Raw genomic sequence first — 22,834 nt, 5'->3', positions numbered from 1 at the left:
ATAATGATACAGTCTCTCAACGAAAAGCGTTTCATAGACTAGAAATGTGAGCGATATTTATTGTATTGTGAGAAATGTATAATGTGCATAAAGATTTATTTAATGACATTTTACTTTCGCTGACTTAGATACTATTCTGCCATAGTAGTTAGCTATGTTTAGTAAGAAGACATGCAAATTACAGCAACATCACATTGCCCAATATCTAGTACCACACGAGCTTCGGGTGAGAACATCATAACTCAAATTAATTTGGTTTACAATTTCACCACCAGGTGTCACTCGATCACCGAACTGAATATTTTAGTAGTGCTAGTGCTTAGAAAGCCGACCTCGCGTTGTTTGGCCATCTCTATTTCTTTGTTACGTGCATTCCTTTCCGGTGAATGTACTTTGATCAGCGAGTGAATTCTGTTCGTTAACCGACACAGTATATAGTTTATCAACCACAGTTCACTTGAACAAATTCTCTTGCGGGAAAATAACTTTCTTTCAGAGATGATGTAATGCATTATGGTGTTGATTTATTGGAGGAGATTGATGAACTTTTTGAAGATGACCCCTTAACAGATATGAGTACAGAACAGATAAACCACAGGTACAGATTTAGGAGGTAATCTAGCGTTTCTAGATTAGAGAGTGTTCGACACTCATTTAATTCTATTAATTAACATAATAATAATAGTACTGTATTAAAAATAATTGTATGGTAAATTGATGTAGTTCATGTAACGATCAAACTTCATGCATACGTAGAAACTTTTAACAATTGCATCTTTTCAGTTTGTAATGTTCCATACCAGTAGTGATATACTATTATTTAAATTTGCAACAACCATCTGTTTCTTGTAAATATTATTTTGCTATTATAAAATGTTTCTGTTTGGATATTACACTTTACGTTTTAGTTCCTTCTATCAGTAATAAAACCTTTCCTAAGAAAGTCTAACCGGACTCTTACACGTATGCAATATTTGACGAATTTGTTTTAGAACAAAGCCACATTGCTGTGTCCACCGCAGAGAGTTTGACTACGGATTTTAGTTACTCGAGTAACTTATGGTAAAATAGATGTTTTAGTTTATAGTTGATACTTTGATTAAAACAAACCAGAGAATAATTGCTTGGTGGACTCAGCAGATAGCCCGATGTGGCTTTGCTAAAGGAAAAACAGACAAACAACATCATAGCTCTTTAAACAGACAAACAGCATCATAGCTCTTTAAACAGACAAACAGCATCATAGCTCTTTAAACAGACAAACAACATCATAGCTCTTTATACAGACAAACAGCATCATAGCTCTTTAAACAGACAAACAACATCATAGCTCTTTAAACAGACAAACAGCATCATAGCTCTTTAAACAGACAAACAACATCATAGCTCTTTAAACAGACAAACAGCATCATAGCTCTTTAAACAGACAAACAACATCATAGCTCTTTAAACAGACAAACAACATCATAGCTCTTTAAACAGACAAACAGCATCATAGCTCTTTAAACAGACAAACAGCATCATAGCTCTTTAAACAGACAAACAACATCATAGCTCTTTAAACAGACAAACAACATCATAGCTCTTTAAACAGACAAACAGCATCATAGCTCTTTAAACAGACAAACAACATCATAGCTCTTTAAACAGACAAACAACATCATAGCTCTTTAAACAGACAAACAGCATCATAGCTCTTTAAACAGACAAACAGCATCATAGCTCTTTAAACAGACAAACAGCATCATAGCTCTTTAAACAGACAAACAGCATCATAGCTCTTTAAACAGACAAACAACATCATAGCTCTTTTTTATAAAACAACGGTTTTATCGAGCTCATTTTCTTCTGGTTACCAGTGGTCATCGAAAAGACTGGGATCTTATCAGGCTTCAATACTGTCGTGTGGGCACAGCAAAGATAACCCATTGTTGAGCTTTGTGGTTAACAATCAAAACACAATAGATTTCGTTTCATATAATAATTTTTAATGTCCAGACGGACATTAATTAATGTATGTATATATTGGATTTTATTTCATTCGTTCATTTATTGTTCGTACATATAAAGATATACAATAGGCTGTCATTGTTTTGCTTACCACAAAGATTGAAACGCGAATTGTTTAGTGTTATAAGTTCTCAGATTCATCCATGGGCTACTATAGAGCGACTGTACCATCATTCCATTACGTTCCATGAACTGGGTTCTATTAATATATGTATTACAAGAGGGAAAACACTAAAGGCAGCAAACCTAACTCACTCACACTTTAAGGACATCAAACCAGTTGCGTTGAAATTACTTCTAATTTATTTGAGAATAAACATATCTGTACACGTTATTATTGCAAATCATGTACACGATATGATCCTCGTTGTTAACAAATAAATATTAACGATATAATTCACTCTAAGTGGGTGATAGAAAACTGCTGTTCTATATTCTAGTGTAGAAATTACTTCTTATAACAGATAAAAAAACTATCTTATAGAAGAACTTTTATAAAGAGTCTATAGTAATATTGTCTTACTTATGCCAATAAAATATTCGTCAAGTTCTGATGTATGTGTTTAGTAATTGTGGTTGCGTTTTATAACAAAGGAAATGTAACTGTGTGATGACGTAGCTTTAGTAAAAAAAATATTTATCTAGACTAAAACGTTAATAACAGATTACAAAAATTCTAGTTAACATATAACTATATACTTTGTTACGTTCTCTTTACCATAGGTTCTGTAACATATCTTACAAACCTATAATCGAATGTATTATTTTTATGAACTGTATTACTATTATGTGTATAGCTAACTGATATTTCATGTACTCTGAGAGAGACCCAACACTCTTTGTAAAGACTGAATACATATACGTTCTACCACTGTAATTATCTTCAATACCTAAACAAAAATACCCATGCACTTTGTTTTTCCTGTTACAGGCCTAGCATGGGCAGGTGGTTAGAATGCTCGACTCGCAATCCCCGTCTTACTGGAGCGTTATAATGTGATAGTTAATTCCATTATTCGTTGGTAAAAGAGTAGCTCAGGAGTTGGCAGTGGGTGGTGTTGATTAGTTTCTGGCTTTTCACTACCAAATTAGTGACGACTAGCTCAGATAGCCCTCATGTAGCTTTGGACGAAATTCCAAAGAAACCTTCTAGTTAAACACTTAGTCCGTATTATGGCTTTTTTTTTGGTAACCATATTTCAAGTCTTGTGGTATTTAACAACAAAGATGGCGTAATATGATCGTTAATTAGTAATTAGTAACATAATGAATTGCAATTAAAAGCTAATAATGTAATTTATATTCATCTCTACTGGCTATTCATTATTGGTTTCCATGGCATAGACTGTAAAAAGCATTTAAATTTTACATCACCTAATCTGTTGCACCTTCTGGTCAATGAGGGCTTTCGCTCAATACCAAAATTCGTCAGGTTGTTTGGGCTATAGCATACAAAGATTCTGGTTTGATGCAGTAAAAGCAGAACTTATTTTAACCTCGAACTGCAGTAACTTGATGAACAGAGATCCTTTTATGTTATGAGAATCATTCTCATTGGAAGAGACAATAATTTCAGAAAGGTCTGAGATTTATAACTGTTTATAACCGACGAAATAATAGTGAATGCTCTTGAATACAAGTATTAAATGTGTAGACAGTAGATGATACGTGTATATTCCTGTGCTTTCAGCCAGAACTGAATGTTCATAAATTATTCGCAACTGATTCAATAGAAACTCGTATTCAAGATCTCTTAAATATTCGACAGTACACAGATAGTTATTGAATTATGAGTCGGACATTTTATATTTAGTTGCATTGCATAAGTAATGCTACTTTCAACATTTTACTCGAAACCACTATAAATGGAAAACCGAAGATTTTACATTTTTAGCCGCGACCTAGCGACTCATTGAACGGCTCTGATTTTTTTTTCCAATTACAAACTTTAGTTCATAGATCCGTTATCTTTTGACCAATTTGAAATATACTTACATTTTTCGACTCAGTAGTGTATCTGAGTGGTGTACCTTTCGAGTGGTGTATCTGGCCCTGCCTGGTGTCTCACAAGTTAATTTACTTGTCTGGAACAATTTTAATTTGAAGCTAGGTTGGTAGAGGTTGTGATGAGTAATAAAATCGAATCAAATCTACTGGTATTACTGGTGAACAAAAATATAGCTAACAAAAAGGAAACAGAGGTATCAAATGTCAATTTATTCTAATTGTGCCTAAAAGAAGTTCGTGTGCCTCAGCTATTGAGGATTCACTCTTGTTTTCGTGTTAACTGTGTTATTTGGATCTTGTTCATAAATTAGAGAACCTAAGTTTTAAGACTTAACTTTCTGTTGATGTTCAATATTTGTGAAGTAATTTTTCCTAAACTGCGTTTCATATCTTTCCGTTTACTTTTTAATTTGATAAGACTAATATTTCTAAAGTAAAAACTAGTTGTAATGTTTTATTGTATAGATAAGAGTACGACTATATTAAAGTTAGAGGAGTTACGTAAAAGTCTGACGTCTTACAAACTTTCTTAAAAATTCTAAAGTTAATAATTTAATCTCCACAACTTCGTATCTTCACGTTTCTAATCCTCTAGTAACATAAAAAGTTGTATACAAAATAGGAATGCTAAAAAGTATTTTTAAAGTAGAAATTAACAATAAGAAGGGAGAGGTTAATATGTTATAGAGTTCTTTTTAAAGTTGGTAATAAACTAAAAGAGACTGTATTAGAAACATAGGTAATAAAATAAAAGAGATTGTATTAAAAAAGTAGGTAATAAAATAAAAGAGATTGTATTAAGGAAGTAGGTAATAAAATATAAGAGACTGTATTAGAAACGTAGGTAATAAAATAAAAAAATTTATTAAGGAAGTAGGTAATAAAATAAAAGAGATTGTATTAGAAACGTAGAATAAACCAAAGAAGTATGGTAGATCGATTGTAGAGGGAGCAGCGAACGAGAACTAGGTTAGGCTTCTGTTTAAGTTGTGGATTCTTTCTTTTCTTCATTAAAGTTACACATTTTAGAGAGGAAAAAAACAATATAAACAGTTTACCAGCTAGTCTTTTGAACAGAACAGTCACATATCTAAGGTATTTTAAGGGTGGCACAATGGAATATCTGGAGACGAGGTTTCGGTATTCGTAGTTGGTACAACATATATAGTCCATTGTGTTGCTTTGTGCTTAACTACAAACAAGCAAACCCATTGATCTAATACAAATTCCTACAATCACAATACCATACAGATAAGAATAGTTTTGTATTTTAATCACAAATGATTATATCGATTAGGAGTCTTGTATTTTAATCACAAATAATTATACAGATAAGGATAATTTTGAATTTTAATAACAAATGATTATACAGATAAGGATAGTTTTGAAATTTAATAACAAATGATTATACTGATTAAGATAATCTACTATTTTATTCTCTGGCTACAAACTTCAAATTTTATTAAGTAATCTATTATGCCAGCTTTGTTATCGTTTCTTTATGTACTGTATACTACCAGATGAAGTCAAAAATTAAAAGAAGAAAAGTAAAGGCTTAACATGATCTGTATTTTAGAAAATCCTACCAAGTGATCACACTTTGTTTTCGTTGTGGATAAACGGAAAGTTTTTGGTCTTACATCTCTGAATCCCGGGTTGGATTGCCCGCAACAGAGCACTGATACTCCAATGTGTAACTTTGCACTATAACAACACAGCCGATATACTTTATTTTGTTTTAAATTTCGCTCAAAGCTACTTAAGGGCTATCTGCACTATAATGTACAGGAAAAGACTGACCAACCTAGGGAGTAACCTATAATCTACAGCCACACCATCAATCGGTCACATATTATATTATTAAAGTAAAAAGCAAGAATGGTTGAAAATTTTTCTTTTGTATTTAAACCTTTATTTTACAAAATATATCGTAATGCTACTTTTATTAATTTTTAAAGGTGGAAGCCATGTTGAAAATTTTTAGAGCATTGTACTAAAAATAAAGCACAAAGCTTACTATTCTTGTACTGAAGTAAAATCTAATTACTAATAGTTTTCACAAAAATATTAAATTATAGAGTATTTAAAACAGCAAGTGAGTGTTTAATTTTGAGATGTATTCTATTAGATCTGAGAACGAATAGTGAGATTGACCGTCACTTATAACGCCCCACGGTTTGATGTGACGAAAATTCAAACCTACCACCCGTAGATTAAGAACCGAGCGCCCTCCACATCTAGCCATGCCGGACCGTGGTTATGTGAAAACATTATTTGCAAAAGTCGAAATACCATCATAACTTCAATATTTCTTCAATATTATGAAACTGATTTTTTTTCTTTGTTTTCTGATGATGGTTACAAAATGTAATAAAAAATTGTGGAATCTCAGCAATGCCAAAAAGATGTGACTAAAATTAGTCATAAAACAACTGAAGGGTTTTGTTTTGTTAAAACATTTTTAAAATCTGGTTTGTTTGTTTATTTTAAGCACGAAGATGGAGAAAAGACTACTTGTGTTGTGTCTAGCTTGTGGAATCGCTTCCCGAATTTTAGTGTTACAAGCCCTTGCAAGCTGAGTCACCGGGGTACAATTAATGTTAAAATAAAAGTTTTCGAAAGTCAGCATTCTTTATTATGTGATAAGTTAAGACGAATATGAAAATTAACTATTACAAAAGTTGTAGCTTTCGACTTGTATCATGAGAAAAAATTATGAAATCCTTCTGGTAAACAGAAGTAATGACACAGGTGCAATGACTGTAGGTTTAAAGTGGTTTTTGGTTTTGTCAATGTACGTGACCTTCCAGTCACTACACGTATATTTGTATACAAGCCATGAACATAGAAGTTTAGATACTTGACCTTTGTAGTAAAATGGGTATTTAATGAAGATGCTAGGTCTATATGTTATTCTAAGCTGAATTTGAGTGTATAAGTTTTTAGTTAGGGAAGAGAGTTGTTTTATAATTGGTACGAATTGTGGAACCATAAAAGGAAAGAACATACCGGGTTTGGTGCTACATGGAGTAATTTGTTGAAAAGTTGTTTCAGAGATAGTATTTTTATAACAAGTCTGTATATAGTTTTTTACATTTACAAAGGTCAATGAGCCGATGGTTTATTTTATCAATATACTCAGCTTTTTTTTATATATGGACAATACCATCATCTTTGTCTGGTTTAGTAACAATAATATCTTTGTTTTCAGGCTACTAGTTCAACACTATTCAAAGGAGAGGTAGGACGACAGGAATTATATCTGTAAAATGAGGAAATAGAAGTGTGTGTTTTTTAGTTTGCTTTTTACAAAATCTTGCGCTATATTGTTGTTCGATTTAGTTTACACTGGGAAGGAAGCAAGGGCTCTGTAACCTTTTTCAATATTGTAAATATAATTAGCACAATTAGTTTGAAAGCAGAAATGTTAAAGTTAAGGTATTTAATTATAGCTTCTTTACAAACATCAACAACAAGATCACTCTGATTAAGTAGGATTAAAACCTTGAGATGAAATCGCAGTTTCGGAGTTTTCTATTTCGAACTTGTTCTTGTCTGGTTATTCTTATGGATTAAGCATATCAAATGTACTAAATCAACCTACTTTCAAAGATCTTGGCTTACGTGTTCTAGGTTAGATAAATGTTGTCGGTACTGCTTATGTTTCAATTTAAAGTTCATCTCTAGAAGTCGATGTTTTCATGCAGTACATACAGATGAGTTCCAGAGTTTGTCATTTGCTGCTTTGAAATGCATTTATATTGTAACAGCTAATACGTTCATACGCTCATATTGTAACCATACAGCCAGAAATTAATACATTGTAACTATACAACCTAAACATTTACACAAATATTTGTGCTGGAAATGTTTTGTTTTCTTTCAAAATTCGTTGTGCATACTGGGGAGATTTACACATTTTGATAAAAGTTAAGAGATAAAGACCCTTACACCTCAGATTAATATATAATAATATATTTTTTTATTGAAACCAACGTTTTAGAGTTATGTACATTAATCTTGAAGAAGCCGCATTAGTTTTAACATCAAGTATTTACATTCGGGTATAAAATAGTAAATATTTGAAGATGCAATACCGAAATGATTGTATACACACGAACTTGTATGACAATGTATTACGTGTAGCGTATTTTTAAACTGCTAAAATAGTTGGAATAATACTAGGCTTAATGAATAACCCAGTTCCATTACTAACAAACGTACCTAAAGAAGCATAAATTAGTAAACTTCAAGACACATCAAAGAATAAAGGGATGAATGATTAGTGCATGTTATTAATTTCGTTACTTTGTGGTTTTTAAAATAAGTTTGTTTTATTTACATAGCTCATGTATTAAACTGTCGAATACGTTACTTGTTTTATCGTATAATCCATTTTGGTTCAACAGAACTGTTTTTATTATTGATGGATCTGAAACGTTTTTAAATTAAATTTTATTCAAATTTTTATTCCAGTGTTTTTTTTAAATAAAGGAATTAGTAATTCAACTGTATTTAAATAGGGAGCTTAAGGGATATAACATTCAATCTACTAAATACTCCAAAACACCAGAGGATATCTAATGGAAGTACATGTTCCAAGCTTGGAAACTGGGCTAATTCTGTACGAATTATTTAGATGCTAGAAAGTCTAGATTACTTCATTTTTCTCCATAGAATGTATAGAATTGCAGACGTGGTGATTTATGCAGTAAAAGGAAACTGTACGGTGGCTGTCCATGTAGACGGATTATCCAAGTATTCACTATAAAGTAAGAACTGACAGAACTATATGTTTAAGTCATTTTACATAAAATAAGAAAAATAACCAAAAATTTGAATTCCAAATCGTTCGACTGGTCATCGCATTTATGGTTTGCATAATATGAACTGAGGTGATCATTAACATTATTTTATAAATGATCTTATATCTTGTTTGAGATATGATATTACATGTTTCTATCGTGCTTTAAATGTTTTATTTTGCAATGTAAAGTTAGTGTGACATAAACTAATTTAGTTAATTGTCATCCAATTACAAGGTATTCCTAAATTACAAAATAATAATAATAGGTATTAGAAAGTTGTGATTATCAAACGTTAAGTCTTATACACTGACAAGAAATCCTGAATTATGGGTTACAAAAAGGACTGCATTTCCGGATTAAGTTATGCAATCCTAAGGCTGTTGTCTCCCGATCTGAAGGTCACGGGATCGAATCTTCGCAACAACCCGAGTTCTTAGACATAGATTCCATGTGCTTAGTGTGAAGTGTTCATAAGCTTAAGCTATTATCAATGATTTTATACCAATATCATTCACCTTGTTCTTTTAACCATTAGTCTAACTGAAAATTAACGAGCTGACTTAACTCTAACAGATAATCGAAGTGATGAAAAAACATGATAATGCTATTTTTAATTTTTACTTTCCAAAACTCAATTCAATATAAAATTATTAAGTAAGTGTTAGAAAGTATTTAAACGTTATTATTAGATAATGATATGCTTTGCTATAGAAACTCTGAGCTGCATTTCGTACCTATCAACATAAAGCAAGCTTTAGGCTTTAATATTACATTTACTATCAGGTAATAAAACCACTGAAAAAAATGTATTGATATTATAGAAATGAGGATCTGGCAGTAAGGATACTCGACTCATTGGAAAACATATTCGCCATTTCAGCTGTTTGGGCGTAATTACGTGACGGTCAATCGCACTATTCGATGGTAAAAGACTTAGCCGTCTTTCCATTAGTCTATCAGCTCTTACTTAATTGAGATAGTTTTCAAAATTCAACAAGCACGTACTTACTTGTAAATAATAATGTTTTTTCAACACTACAACATAAGATTTAAAATAAATTCATTTAAAAATTAACGCGTAAATGTTTTGTGATTGATACAACTTTCATTTTTGATTTGCATGCTAAATTAGAAAAAATAAATTAAAACTGTGTAATTCATCCACGTCTTATCTTTTCATCAACCAGTAACTCCTAAAAATAATATTTTGTAATATAGGACAAATGTTTTTAATACTGTTTAAAAATATTTAATTGTATATAAATTAGATTTTGAAGGAGCTTTATGAGTGATTAGTAATTACACTCTTTTGAAATGATTAAGCATGTACTGTAACTTGTATCTAAAGGTAAATTAGACAAGTTATCATTAACCATAATAAGCCTTGTTTATTGATAATCACTATATATCACTAAACTCGAAGTTTTAGTCTAACGTTAAGAGTATCATAAATATTTCTCAATAGAAATAAAAGTCGTACAGCTAGGCTTAGTTTATTACAAATATTAATTTAGCCTAGGTGGTGCTACTATATTGAAGCGCAAAAAATATTGGTCCTATTTTATAACGTAAGCTATATAATTATGCTATGCATAACATTCGCAATCTGTGTAAGAATAAAGTACGTTTAGGCATGCAAAACTAAATTTAGACATGACTTATTTTTAAACCTAGCTTTACCTGACAGTTGAAATTGATATTTCTTATTGTCAATGGATATTGTATCAACCCAGTAAAAAATTACACACTAGGTTTGTTAAAGTATTTTCTTTCCTTCCCCTCGGTGGACTCAACAGATAACCTGATGTAGCTTTGCTATAAGAAAACGCACACATTTTCTCTCCTATTGGGACGTTTCTCGTCACTATTTCTTTCGTAAATTAACAATTTATATGGACTAAGCTTAGTCTAGGTATAAACTGGTTTCTTATTTAATATTACCAGTTGCAGTAATTTGTCAATAATTTAATAATACCAGTTGCAGTAATTGCAGCAATTTTTAAAATTGGTTTGTTTTGAATTTCGCAAGAGGGTTACCTGTGCTAGACGGCCATATTTTTGTAGTGAAAGACTAGAGGGATAACAGCTAGTCATAATCTCCCAACACCGACTCTTATTTCTTTAATATAAATATTATAAAATATTTATGCGATATATGGAAAGTTTATCTTTTGTCACTCAGCAAGTGTTAATTAAAGATTAATCACGAAAACAAGAACTATTGATAAGTTCCAGAAACATGAAAAACTTGTTAACATTAGACACATACTGATTGACACTATCAACAACCACTGCCCTATCGAGGAACATAACTTATTGAAGAAATAAAATGAACGTTTTAGCAGTGGGTTAATTTGAAGAAAAAATTACCTGAATATAGTTAAATACCAAATAATTAGTTTTACTTAATCAAATTACATGTTTTAATATAATTTCATAAATATATATTTTAGACAAGAAACAGAAGATTTAGAAGAAATCCAACTAGAGCCGGTTATAAATCATGCATCGAGCCTGAATGAAAAAGGTAAGGTGAAGGATATTAGAAAGCTCAAGAGATTAAGTGAAGCCGAGTCAAATACATCTGATGAGGACTTGGACGCCGTAATTGACGAAATTTTGAAAGATGAAAGCATAAATATCCCTATTCCACAGGAAACTAAACTTTTAGCTAAAAAAGAAGATATTTCCAAATCATCGTGGCATCAGAGTATCTCTAAGGGAGCGGAACAGCACCCAGTAACACAGGTTAGATAAATACTTAATGTCCAATGAGTAAAATAATATATGTTGCATTGGTAACCATTTAGGAGTGTTTAAAAGTTTAGTGTTTCTTAACGCAGATGAAGTATAGAGAATATGTGTTGATATTGTTGTTCAATGACTTTCTTCTTTTGTCTTTAGAAATTTTAAAGAAATTGAAATGTATTCTAATACGAACATATGTTCATTATACGTTTCAGTTTTGTATATTTCAAATTTCGCCGTTAGGCGACTTTTTGTATTGTACTTTACGTAAACATTGTTTAAGCCTATGACATTTTTGTTTTAGATGACTCAGAAAAAAAGGGCTTATCATGGCCAGGTAGTTAAGGCGCTCGACTCATAACACTATGTAACAAAATTTTTACTTTTTCTTGTTCCTGGGTAGAATGTGTTATTTCTCAATTGCTTATGACTTAAGTAAATGGAAAAGACCTGTTCTTCTCTTCAAACTTTGCTTTTATGACCTGGGTAATGAAATTTTCAAATTTACCCATTTTCCAAAACATTGCAGGTAGATTCAGTACTGAGTAGCTGATAGATAATTTTCTCGAACTTACAAGAACTTTCTAGAACTTTCTAGAATGTTGTAGAACTTACTTATCAAACTTTTTCTTAAACTCATTTACATTTACTGTCTTTACAACATCTGAGGCAACTCATTCCAAAAGCCAACCACCCTGTTAGACTCCTACCCTACCTAAATTTGTATTTGTGTCCCCTGGTCCAACTATTCTCAGTGTTAAGTATGGAAAAAAATATGATGCATCGACACTACGAATCCCCTTTATAATCTCAAACACCTTAATTATATCCCCCCTAATTTTTAATTTTTCAAAATAAAACAATTTGAGAGTTTTCAGCTTCTCTTCATATGACAACCAACGCTAAAATCAGGGATTCGATTCCCCTCGGCAGATTTAGCAGATAGCCCAATGTGTCTTTGCTATAAGAAACACACACCCATCTCAGGCACCATTCTATTGAGCCTTCTCTGAATCTTTTATAACATTTTTAATGTCTTTCATAAGGTAAGGAGCCCAAAATAATATTCCAAATGCAGCCTAACCAGTGACCTGTACAATGAAATTATAACCCTTTTAGACTTGTATTCAGTATTTCTGTAGATTCAACCTAAACTCCCATTTGCCCTAAACGTACGATTAGTTTTGGTAAATCTTGATCTACTTTAGATTTAGGCTTCATTCGTGCAAATGGAACTACCAATGAATACTACTATTATTCAGGTCGAATAAACGAAAATGAGAAAAGTTGTAAACCTAACTGAAATTTCGATTATTTTGTAGTTAGTAATTTTTTACAGTTTTTGAAATGAGTTGAATAACATCTATAGATGTTCCAGTGGTACAGTTTGGTCAGTTAATATTATATTTTTCAATAAACCGTCAATTATATCTTTCTTACCAATTTGTTGAGCAAGCTGCCAGTTCCAAACGAATCAAATGACCATTTGATACCAATAGTAGTCTTAGGTGTAGTCTTCGCTAGTACAGCGGTAAGTCTACAGATTTACAACGCTAAATTCAGGGTTTCGATTCCCTTAGGTGGACTCAGCAGATAGCCCGAGGTGGCTTTGCTAAATGAAAACACATACACTTTCAAGTGTATTATATTTTAAAATACTTAGGAATTGCCGGAAAACGTGAATTATGCATTTTGTGTTTTCTAATTAGATCATTTACATATTCTTACATTCTACTATTACTGACGTGTTTAGAGACATGCAGTGATTAACCTTTACTTTAATACATTTTATTTATTTTGTTTTCCTTATTTAAGCAAAAAACACGTGGTATTTTATCTGTGTTCGACAAAAAATGCTTAAAATTGTAAATTTAATTTGAAAAGAAAAATTAGGTATGTGACATTAATTCGCCTCGGTCGCTACTTTATCAAATAAAAGATGCATATTTAAATAATTATTTTTATCATAACCACAACTACTGTGAATAGTAATTAAAGAAATAGTTCCTAGTTTACTAAAATCCGTTACACTTTCAATGATAGGTATATTGTCAAATTTTGTGGTTTGATATTGAGCCCAAGCCATATAATCTGTCCCATGTTCATCGCATATACCAAGAGAATTTTTAGAATTTTAAGCTTACTAACTCATTCCTAAGCTACAGGGAACGTAACATTTTGTAAGAGACTATAATTCGGTTAGGAATGAAATGAGTAGCTCATTAGCAAGACATATCAAAAACTAAATATTAATGCATATTTTTTCTCATAGAACAAACTGTAAAATAGGAAATTTGAAAGCTCGGTTTGCAAAATATCTTTCAAAGTTCTATACTACTCTTGACTGTTCAACTTCTTGCGATGTTTTCTCACTGTCAGAATTTTTGAAACAATAATAACGGGTTTTGCTAGGCCTTAAATAGTTATAGTTTCCAGTAACACAATATGTATTATCTTAAAATCCAAATGTTAAGCAAATTAACATACAGTATGTTAATATAGTACAGTTCAACTTATATCAAATAAAACCAAGTAATAAATCTGATTGAGACACACTAATATTTAATGTAAGCGAGGTTCGAATCCCCATCACACCAAACATGCTCGTCCTTTCAACCGTGGGGGCGTTATAATGTAACTATCAGTCACACTATACGTTGGTAAAAAGTAGCCCAAGAGTTGGCGGTAGGTGGTGCTGACTAGTTGCCTTCCCTCTAGTCTTACACTGCTAAATTAGGTACGGCTAGCGCAGATAGCCCTCGTATTGCGCGAAATTCAAACCAAACCAACTTACTACTAAAATAGATTCTCCCTTTGGGTGAGAGAAATTTATTGAATTAAAAAGCTAAAAACTAGTGTTCGATTTCCCGCGGTGGACACAGCAGATAGTTCAAATGTGGTTTTGCTTTGAAACAAAAAAAAACTAAAACAGTGTAGTTAACACACATAGATGCATGTTAAACTTTTTTAATCATGACTGAAACAGACAATTAAAATTGTCTGATGATTAAAACTTATCTTATTATAATTATTTTTGTAGATAGTGAATCAGTGATAATTGGACTTAAATACAATAAATCAAGAAATGTGTATGAAAATCAAATAAATAGAATGACAGAAAAAAATGGAAAACCCAAACCTAATTTTTGTTCTTTTCTACATGAGAGAACTTAAACTCAGTGATTCGGATTGATTTGATGTGAATTGCACGCAAAGCTACTCGAAGACTGTCTGCCCAAGCCGTAGCTAACTTAGCAGTGAAAAACAAGAGGGAAAGCAGTGAGTCAAAACAACCCACCTCCAAATCTTGGGCTACTCTTTTATGAACGAATAGTGAGATTGACCATCACGTTATAATGCCTCTACGAGCCTGGTCAGTGACTAGAGTTTCATATTGAAATCCTCAGATTATGAGTCAAGCACCTTAACCACCAGGCAACCTCTAGAACGGCCATTAAAAGATCCTTATATGTGAAAACGTTTGACATAAGTTATTGTTTCAGCAGTGGATATTAAGGAATAATTACTTATAAAGTCATGCCTTTCCCCCTTTTTTAATATTAAAAAAACAGATTGGCTTTTATGTAAGAACTTTATAGTTATAAATAGTTATGATATTTGTAAGATAGCCACAAGTTGTTCAGCAGTACGTTTGAAGGCTTATAACACTAAACTCTGCGTTTCTATATCTGTGGTGGGCGCATCACAGATTACCCACTGTATAGTTCTGTGCTTAACCATAAACACACAAAAACTTCTCAGGTAAACATTCCAGTAACTTAATTCTTTTGTAAAACTGTTTTTATGTAATATCAGTAATTTCGTACTCCATAAGCATACCTAAACTTAATAACGTTATTAAATAATTTAGGGCTAGCAAGCGCATTGATAGGTATTCTTTTTCACACACTCTGTCTCCACAGGTCTGTTAACTTTACTTTATTATTTTAATATCAAGTTGAGGCTCGGACATAATCTCTGCGCGATTCATACAGGCTGTATGTAATAGGCCTAACTTATTCGTATTCTAAAATTACTCCTACGTGTAAGCATAGTATTGAAATTTCCGTATTTATTGATTGTCTGGTTCTCAAAATGACGTTACAATGATGACAAGTAAAAAAGGTTTTCAAAACACATGTCTATTTAAAAGAACAATATTGTTATTAAGTTGTTTGGTTTGTTTTGAAATTCGCGTAAAGCTGCACGAGGGCCACCTGCGCTAGCCGCCCCTAATTTAGGGGTGTAAGACAAGAGGGAAAGCAGCTAGTCATCACCACCCACCGCCAACTCTTGGGCTACTCTTCTACCAACGAATAGTGAGATTGGCCGTCACATTATAACGCCCCCACGGCTGAAAGGGCGAGTATGTTTGATGTGACGGGGATTCAAACCCGCGAACCTCACATTACGAGTCGAGGGCCTTAACCACCTGTCCATGCCGGGCCATGCCATTAAGTGATATTTTGTGTTTTTTGATATATATTGTTAGGCCTACGTTTATTTCAGGAAGGCTATATCATTGTTAGGTTTTTTTTCTTAATATGTATACATATATCGTTATATCAGGTGTGTGTGTGCTTTTTCTTATAGCAAAGCCACATCGGGCTATCTGCTGAGTCCACCGAGGGGAATCAAACCCCTGATTTTAGCGTTGCAAACCCAGTTCTACAGCCTTTTCATAAAGTTCATTTTCCCCTTCATTTTTGCATACAGTTTGATGGCGTTAATATAACTTAACACTTGCGATGAAGTAGGAATTTCTATTTCCTCACTATCTTTTCTATTTTGTTCATCATCTGAATTTCTCACACTGTTACCATCTTGCGATTGTATTATACATTTTAAATCAGTTTCATCAGTTTCTGTTAAAACATTGTTGTCAACGTTCACAAAACTTTCCGTGTTCACAGAATCATTTGCATCAATTTTCGCCATTATCAAGAATAAATCCACAGTTTCGAAGCACTTTATTACGCATTCATCTTTTACGCATTTGGTTGAATGACTTAAAAATGCAATTGCACCTAACACGTCAGTTTTTATGATCATTTCAGATGCTCTCTTACAGTCATCCATGTTTGCAATAATATGATGAAGCATCAGTTTTCTGTATTTCAGTTTTATATACTGTATAATTCCATTACGTAGTGACTGTAGAACTGATGTTGTACATGGAAATAGAAAGACTAAATGAACATTTGAAAGTTTAAACAAATTGTTAATTAAACAAGAACTTATTAATATTTAAAGAAATTATTAATTAAATAAGAAATTAATATTTAATTAAAAAAACATTTTTTCCGCCTTACTCAGGTTCTAATCCTACTTGTTGATAGATGAGGTAGGTGAACGATAGTTTTCCGTCAGTGTTACACAGGTTCCGCCATATAGAGGGCATTTATAAGAGAAATATTACGTTAATGCTAAAAAAATAGATATTTCCGGCTTGTACTTGTTTCCACCTTATGCAGTTTCCGACTTAGAGAGGTTTTACTGTAGTTACTTTGATTAACTAGTTCAAGTGACAGAAGCCCAATCCTCCCTCGATCTGTAATGAAGTAATTCGAAATAATGAAGGTAATAGGACCGAATTATATTTCACTACGTATAGAATATTATTGTTATAAGATTGTATAATGTTGTAGCTAACAATCTGAAAGTCCGTACACTCAAGTATAACAAAGTATGAATGATGTTTTCCAATTTTAGTCTCTCTGTAGTGAATATTTAGTATAACAGAGTATGAATGATGTTTTCCAATCTTAGTCTCTCTGTAGTGAATATTTATTAATAGCTAGCCGTCCTTACCCCAACAGAGTGCCTATATTTATCCATTTTTAAACAGAAAGAATCAAAATTTCGCTTTTCTTGTAACAATGGTGTGAAATTCATAAAGGTTCTAATAGTGAAACGACGGACATGTTATGAATATGGAACTACTACTAAGAAACGTTTAAATCTAGTAATTTAAGGCAGTAACATGAATTCTAAAACTTTTATGCGAGTTTTTTAAACTAATGTTATCATAACAGTTTTGGGACAACAGGTTTGAAAAAAAAAACAGATTAAATCTAAATTTAATATAATCGATTGCTCTCTCAGCTAGTCAAACAAATCAAGATTTAGAAACTTATACAAATACACTATCTATGTGGTTTTTGTTTAAAATCAAACCTTTAATTTTACAATGTATTATTTGAAGTATGAAAAATTCCTTTCTTTTCTCTACATAATATGTGTATACGGTTTTCCTTATGTTTAATATATCGAAGCAATCGATTTGTATTCTGTATTTCGTCATAATTCTATGTGTTTACTAATATTAAAACTGTATGTCAGTTATTGTTACGACTGTTGCCTAGATACTTGTTTTAAAATGGAGTTACAGAGTTATATCGAATTTGTATCGCTTAGTATATTGTAGCCCAATGAAAGCCCGGTAGAAAGGATCGAAAGCAAGCAAGTTAAACTGTTTTGACGTAATTTAAAGTCCGTATATAATTCTACATATTGATTAACCAATGTTATGACTCAATTATTTTTAATATAATAATATTTATTAAGGCCTTGTTGAGCATGATAGAAAATATCGCTTACCTCCGTGTAAAGGCTCGCTTAGAAATGATTTTTTGCAAAATGAATGAAGAAGTTTTGCGTCTCTCGTGTTTCCTTCAATGTTTTCATGAATTTTTTAAAAATAAAAGTTCTTATTGCTCTTGCAGTGAAGAAAATTCACCTTATATCAGTTTTTTTCCAGCTGCACAGATAGTAAGGACTTTTATTTAAAAATATTTTTTGTGAATTTGAAAATGAGAAGTATGTGCAAATAAACGTATAAATATAATCATTATCACTAATAATATGAATTCTAACACTTTTATACGTCTTTTTTAAACTAGTTGTTACAAAACTATTATTATTAAACATATATTTTCAGGTCTTTAAGTTCAATGCTCCTAGAACTACAGCACTGACTGAGTCATTGATACATACACACAAGAGGCTGTTTGTGTGTTAGTATATATGAATAAATAAATAAAATAAATCATAATGGCGAAGCGTGACTTTGTAAATTCTTCTTTTGCTTAAAGTAATAATTAACGCCTTTATTTATCGTAATTGACAAGAAAGTTTCAGCCTGCATTATTACACTTCAATTACAGAGAAGTTATTGTAAGGAGCTCTTATTAAAGATAATGAATAACAGAGCTTTCCAGACATTTAATAATTTAGAGAAAACATATTTATTACTGATCTTTGTTTATTATGTGCTTTTATGTAGTCGGCATAACATTATGGTTAGAACATTCATCGATCAATCTGCGAATGGTAGGTTCAAACCCTCTCCCAGAGCATTGCCATTCTTTCAGCCGTGGGGACGTTGTAATGTGATGTTGGTATTGAGTAACCCAAAAGTTTTTGGTAGATGGTTTTACCTTCCCTATAGTTTTTCGCTTTTAATTTAGGGATGGCTATTGCTGATAGCTCACGTGTAGTTTCACGCAGAATTTAAATAAATAAACTTAAAAAAGGAATTTTTATACACACGGTATATATGTATATAAGGCTTAATATTCTAAGATGGGGCAGTTTGAAGATTTGTTTTGAATCTGCGCTAGCCATATGCAAGTTAGTAGTGAAAGACTAGAAGAAAGGCAACTAGTTATCTCCTTACATCGCCAACTCCTGGGCTACTCTTTTTCCAAAGAATACTAGAATTAATCGTTACATTGTAACGTCCCCACCGCTGAAGGAGCGAGAATGTTTGCTGGAATGAGGGTTTGAACTTGCAAACTCAATTTTAAGGTATTGAGGAGGGTAGTTTAAAAAAAATCCATATAATCAGTTCGATCTCCCGAGGAAACCTTACCTTTAATAAGATGTGAAAATATTCAAATTATTCTGAGAACAAAGACGTAATAATACTCTTTCTTAATTAAGTAAATGAAACATGTTATTGTTAATTGAGGAGAGACGCTCGTAAAATAAGGTAAGTAAATAATTAGTTGTTTTTTTCATGTATCTTTTTGTTAGGTTTCTCCTGATTTTGAAAGACATGATATCGCTGAAAATCGTCTGCACACCTCATGGGGACGACAGACTCATTACATGTACAGGAGACTCTTTTGACAAGTTCTTCGCTCTGACAAGTTTTGCACTTCCCACAGGTGCTAAATTTACCCTAATTACCAGTCTGAGATTATTCTAAAATTTAAGTTACTAGACGTATCTATAGAAATAATATTAATGCTACTTATTAAATATCGAGATACCTAAAGCACCTAGTAAATATTATTATTCTAAATATGTTGTTACGTTAAATAATGTTCCAAACTATTATTTACGAAATCATAATTTGAAAGGCAGATTTGTTTCGAATATAAGTGAAAATCCTGGAATGCTGCTTTCATAAGTTCCTGACCATTGATAGTTTTATAATCTTCAGTTCAGATGTAGCTTGTAAAATACATATAGAACTACTCGGTTTTACACTGTCTAGGTTTAATGTAGGCTTCAACGAAGTTTCTTGCTTTATCTTCGCGTACTTTTTGTTGTTACACAAATCGTCATCGGATCAGATGTCACGTTTGTTCCGGATAACGATGATTTGGGCGGAACTTATTTGTCAACTGTGTATCTCAGAACGGTTGGTATGGGTAGTAAAACTTTTATTAAAATAAAGTAGAGAATAACATTCTTCTTTGGTCCAAACATCGTTCTCTAACTGGTAAGAGTTTCTGTGGTTAAGAAAAACAAAAGTCAATGTAAACGTAAGCAACAAGTGTGGCATTGTTACGTGCGGGAGAGTGAAATTTAGTAGATAAATAGATATCATAATAAATCGATGCTTGTACTATTGTCAATATTAACTAGTTATTGTGTCACACAAATCGATATTATTAGAAATGGCGCAAGTGTGTTGCTTACTACTAATAAATAGTTTTGTGACACACGAGTCACTATTATTAGAGATGGTGCACATTTGCTGTTTATTACTATTAAGTTATGTGATACACATATTGTTATTACTAGGGATAGTGCGCATGTGCTATTTATTACTAATAACGAGTTTTGTGACACACTAATCGCTGTTATTAGGAATGGTGAAGGTGCGCTTCTTATTGCTAATAATTAGTTTTGTGACAGATTTCTACCATTAGAGATAGTACATGTGACAGAATATGGTGGTTACATGAGCCAATGTAAGATGATACACATTTCTATAATAATGATAAAGTGTACTAGTTATTTGAGCTGATTTTTTTTACAATCAGCGACAGTTAAATCATTTAATTGATGTCAGTATTTCCAGCATACACTCAGTTAGACATGGTGAATAAACCTATCAGTTATATGTAAAATCGTAAATAAAGGATGATTGAAAAGCTCAAGAAAACTTATAAGCTTGGCTTAATACTATTTATTAAACGATATTTTAAAAACTGTGCAAAACAAGTAGCACACATACACACACTGTCATTTGTTATAACCATAATTACATTTCAGTTACAAAGGAGCCTTCTCTTATTGGTTAATTTTGTAAATAATACATCAGTAACTTATCTATTTAAATACCAAATTAAACACAGGATGTCCTTTACCATCGAATATCTTAGTAGTTAAATTCACATTAGAACCATGACCTTTCCATCAACTTTATTAAATGTTAACGACCAGATTGGTAAAAATCATAGCCAAAGAAAACAGATAAGGCAGTATTCAAATAATATACGTGATGTTTATTCATAAGAATTCCTATTTTTAAATGTACTTCTAGATGTAAGTAAACTTAAGGATATCGAGAGCATAGGGCTATTTTATAGTTAATACACACTGATCCTGTCACTGTAATTCTATCTGGATCTTATTTCCATAGTTTCAAAAATAATATATCATATTCTTAGCTTTATATAACACTCTCAGCTATACGGCTTTGTTGTAACATTGTTTAATAAATGTAGCAGTTATTCAAAGGTAACCTTGTGTTTGTATATTTCAATCATTCAGACATCCTTATAGCACTGATTCGATAAGACAGCATTGTGCGGATGGTTTTTTGTTCCTGTCAAGATTCGCAGTGGCACAGAACAAAGTTTTGGAGATTCGTGATAACTTTCTTCAAAGGATATTTAAATAATATCGTACGGTTCAGTCTAATACCCTTCTATTAACTGTGCAACTATAGAACGTCTGGCTCTTGTAAAAGTGTGATTGTTTAATGTAAGTTTTTTTCTATTCTTTTTTGTTTGTTTGTTTCTGTACGTCTAATTTGTTGTTCCGTTGTACTAACTTATACAACAATCATTTAGGTAGACTTCACTGGGGATTGACCGTTATATTTTGTTGTAGTTTTATATTAATTTCGTTTACTATAACTTAAAATCTGTTTTGTAGCCTGTGCCATACGTAGACCTTTGAAAATGTTGGTTAGAATGAAAACAACAACATTTATCTGAAGTTTCTTGTTTTCTTCCTTGAATGTGGATTAAATCCTTCAGTCAGCACTGAAACCTTTAGAGAATAATAAAACATTTTATTATTCCATTCCCACTCTTTGTTTGCACGTAAACAAAATTCAACAACAGAATCGGACTCAGATGAAGGTAGGACTGGACAAAATTAGGACGTTTATCCTAAGACTGAACTGGGAAGAATCTTACTTTATTCTATATGTCTCAAACGTACACCTTGGGTACAACTATAAACGTCATACGTCTCAAATGTAAACTTTGGATAAAACTTTAAACATTATACTTCTCTAATTTAAACCTAGATATGTCTGGCGAGAGATGGGAAGGTGACACAATCCTACAGTTAATTTGGAGGACCAAGAAACTTGATTTTAAAGACTAGAAACGTTTGACGATAGATAGGAAGGTGATACAATCCTACAGTTAACATGTAGGACTAAGTAACTTGATTCTAAAGACAAAGAATAATGCATCCTTCGGTAGATTAAACCTAATTTAATGTGTGCTTTGGAAGCGATTTACCCCGATTGTCATGAAGAACAAAAACGCTGAAACTAAATTATGTTAACATAAAAGTAAATTGAAGATTTTCTCTTATACTGATTTATTATGAAACTAATTATGACCTAACAACACCTACGTTAATGTTAATAGTTTATAACATTATGTGGCCTGGCATGGCCTAGCGCGTTAAGGCGTTCAATTCGTAATCTGAGGGTCGCGGGTTCGCGCCCGAGTCGCGCCAAACATGCTCGCCCTCCCAGCTGTGGGGGCGTTATGATGTGA

The 22,834-nt window shown here is 32.1% G+C and overlaps 1 protein-coding gene across 4 annotated transcripts in view; it reads left to right on the top strand.

Annotated features, from left to right (window-relative positions):
- Positions 1 to 22,596, top strand: part of LOC143257641 (uncharacterized) — a 72,357-nt gene extending 49,761 nt beyond the window's left edge. Inside the window, exons 2-4 of one of the 4 annotated variants that reach the window (XM_076516682.1) lie at positions 11,279 to 11,573; positions 19,611 to 19,744; positions 21,585 to 22,596. In XM_076516682.1, the coding sequence (XP_076372797.1) occupies positions 11,279 to 11,573; positions 19,611 to 19,706 (391 nt within the window). In that variant the 3' untranslated portion in view covers positions 19,707 to 19,744; positions 21,585 to 22,596. Of the gene's footprint in view, positions 1 to 39; positions 614 to 11,278; positions 11,574 to 19,610; positions 21,556 to 21,584 lie in introns of those variants that run through there. The other 3 variants (XM_076516683.1, XM_076516684.1, XM_076516681.1) reach the window with 3 other exon arrangements.
- The last annotated feature ends 238 nt before the right edge of the window (positions 22,597 to 22,834 follow it).

Source organism: Tachypleus tridentatus, chromosome 7 (assembly GCF_004210375.1).
Source record: "Tachypleus tridentatus isolate NWPU-2018 chromosome 7, ASM421037v1, whole genome shotgun sequence".
Lineage (NCBI taxonomy): Eukaryota > Metazoa > Arthropoda > Merostomata > Xiphosura > Limulidae > Tachypleus > Tachypleus tridentatus.
The sequence above is the reverse complement of the archived record's forward strand: the minus strand, read 5'-3'. Positions and strand labels throughout refer to the sequence as shown.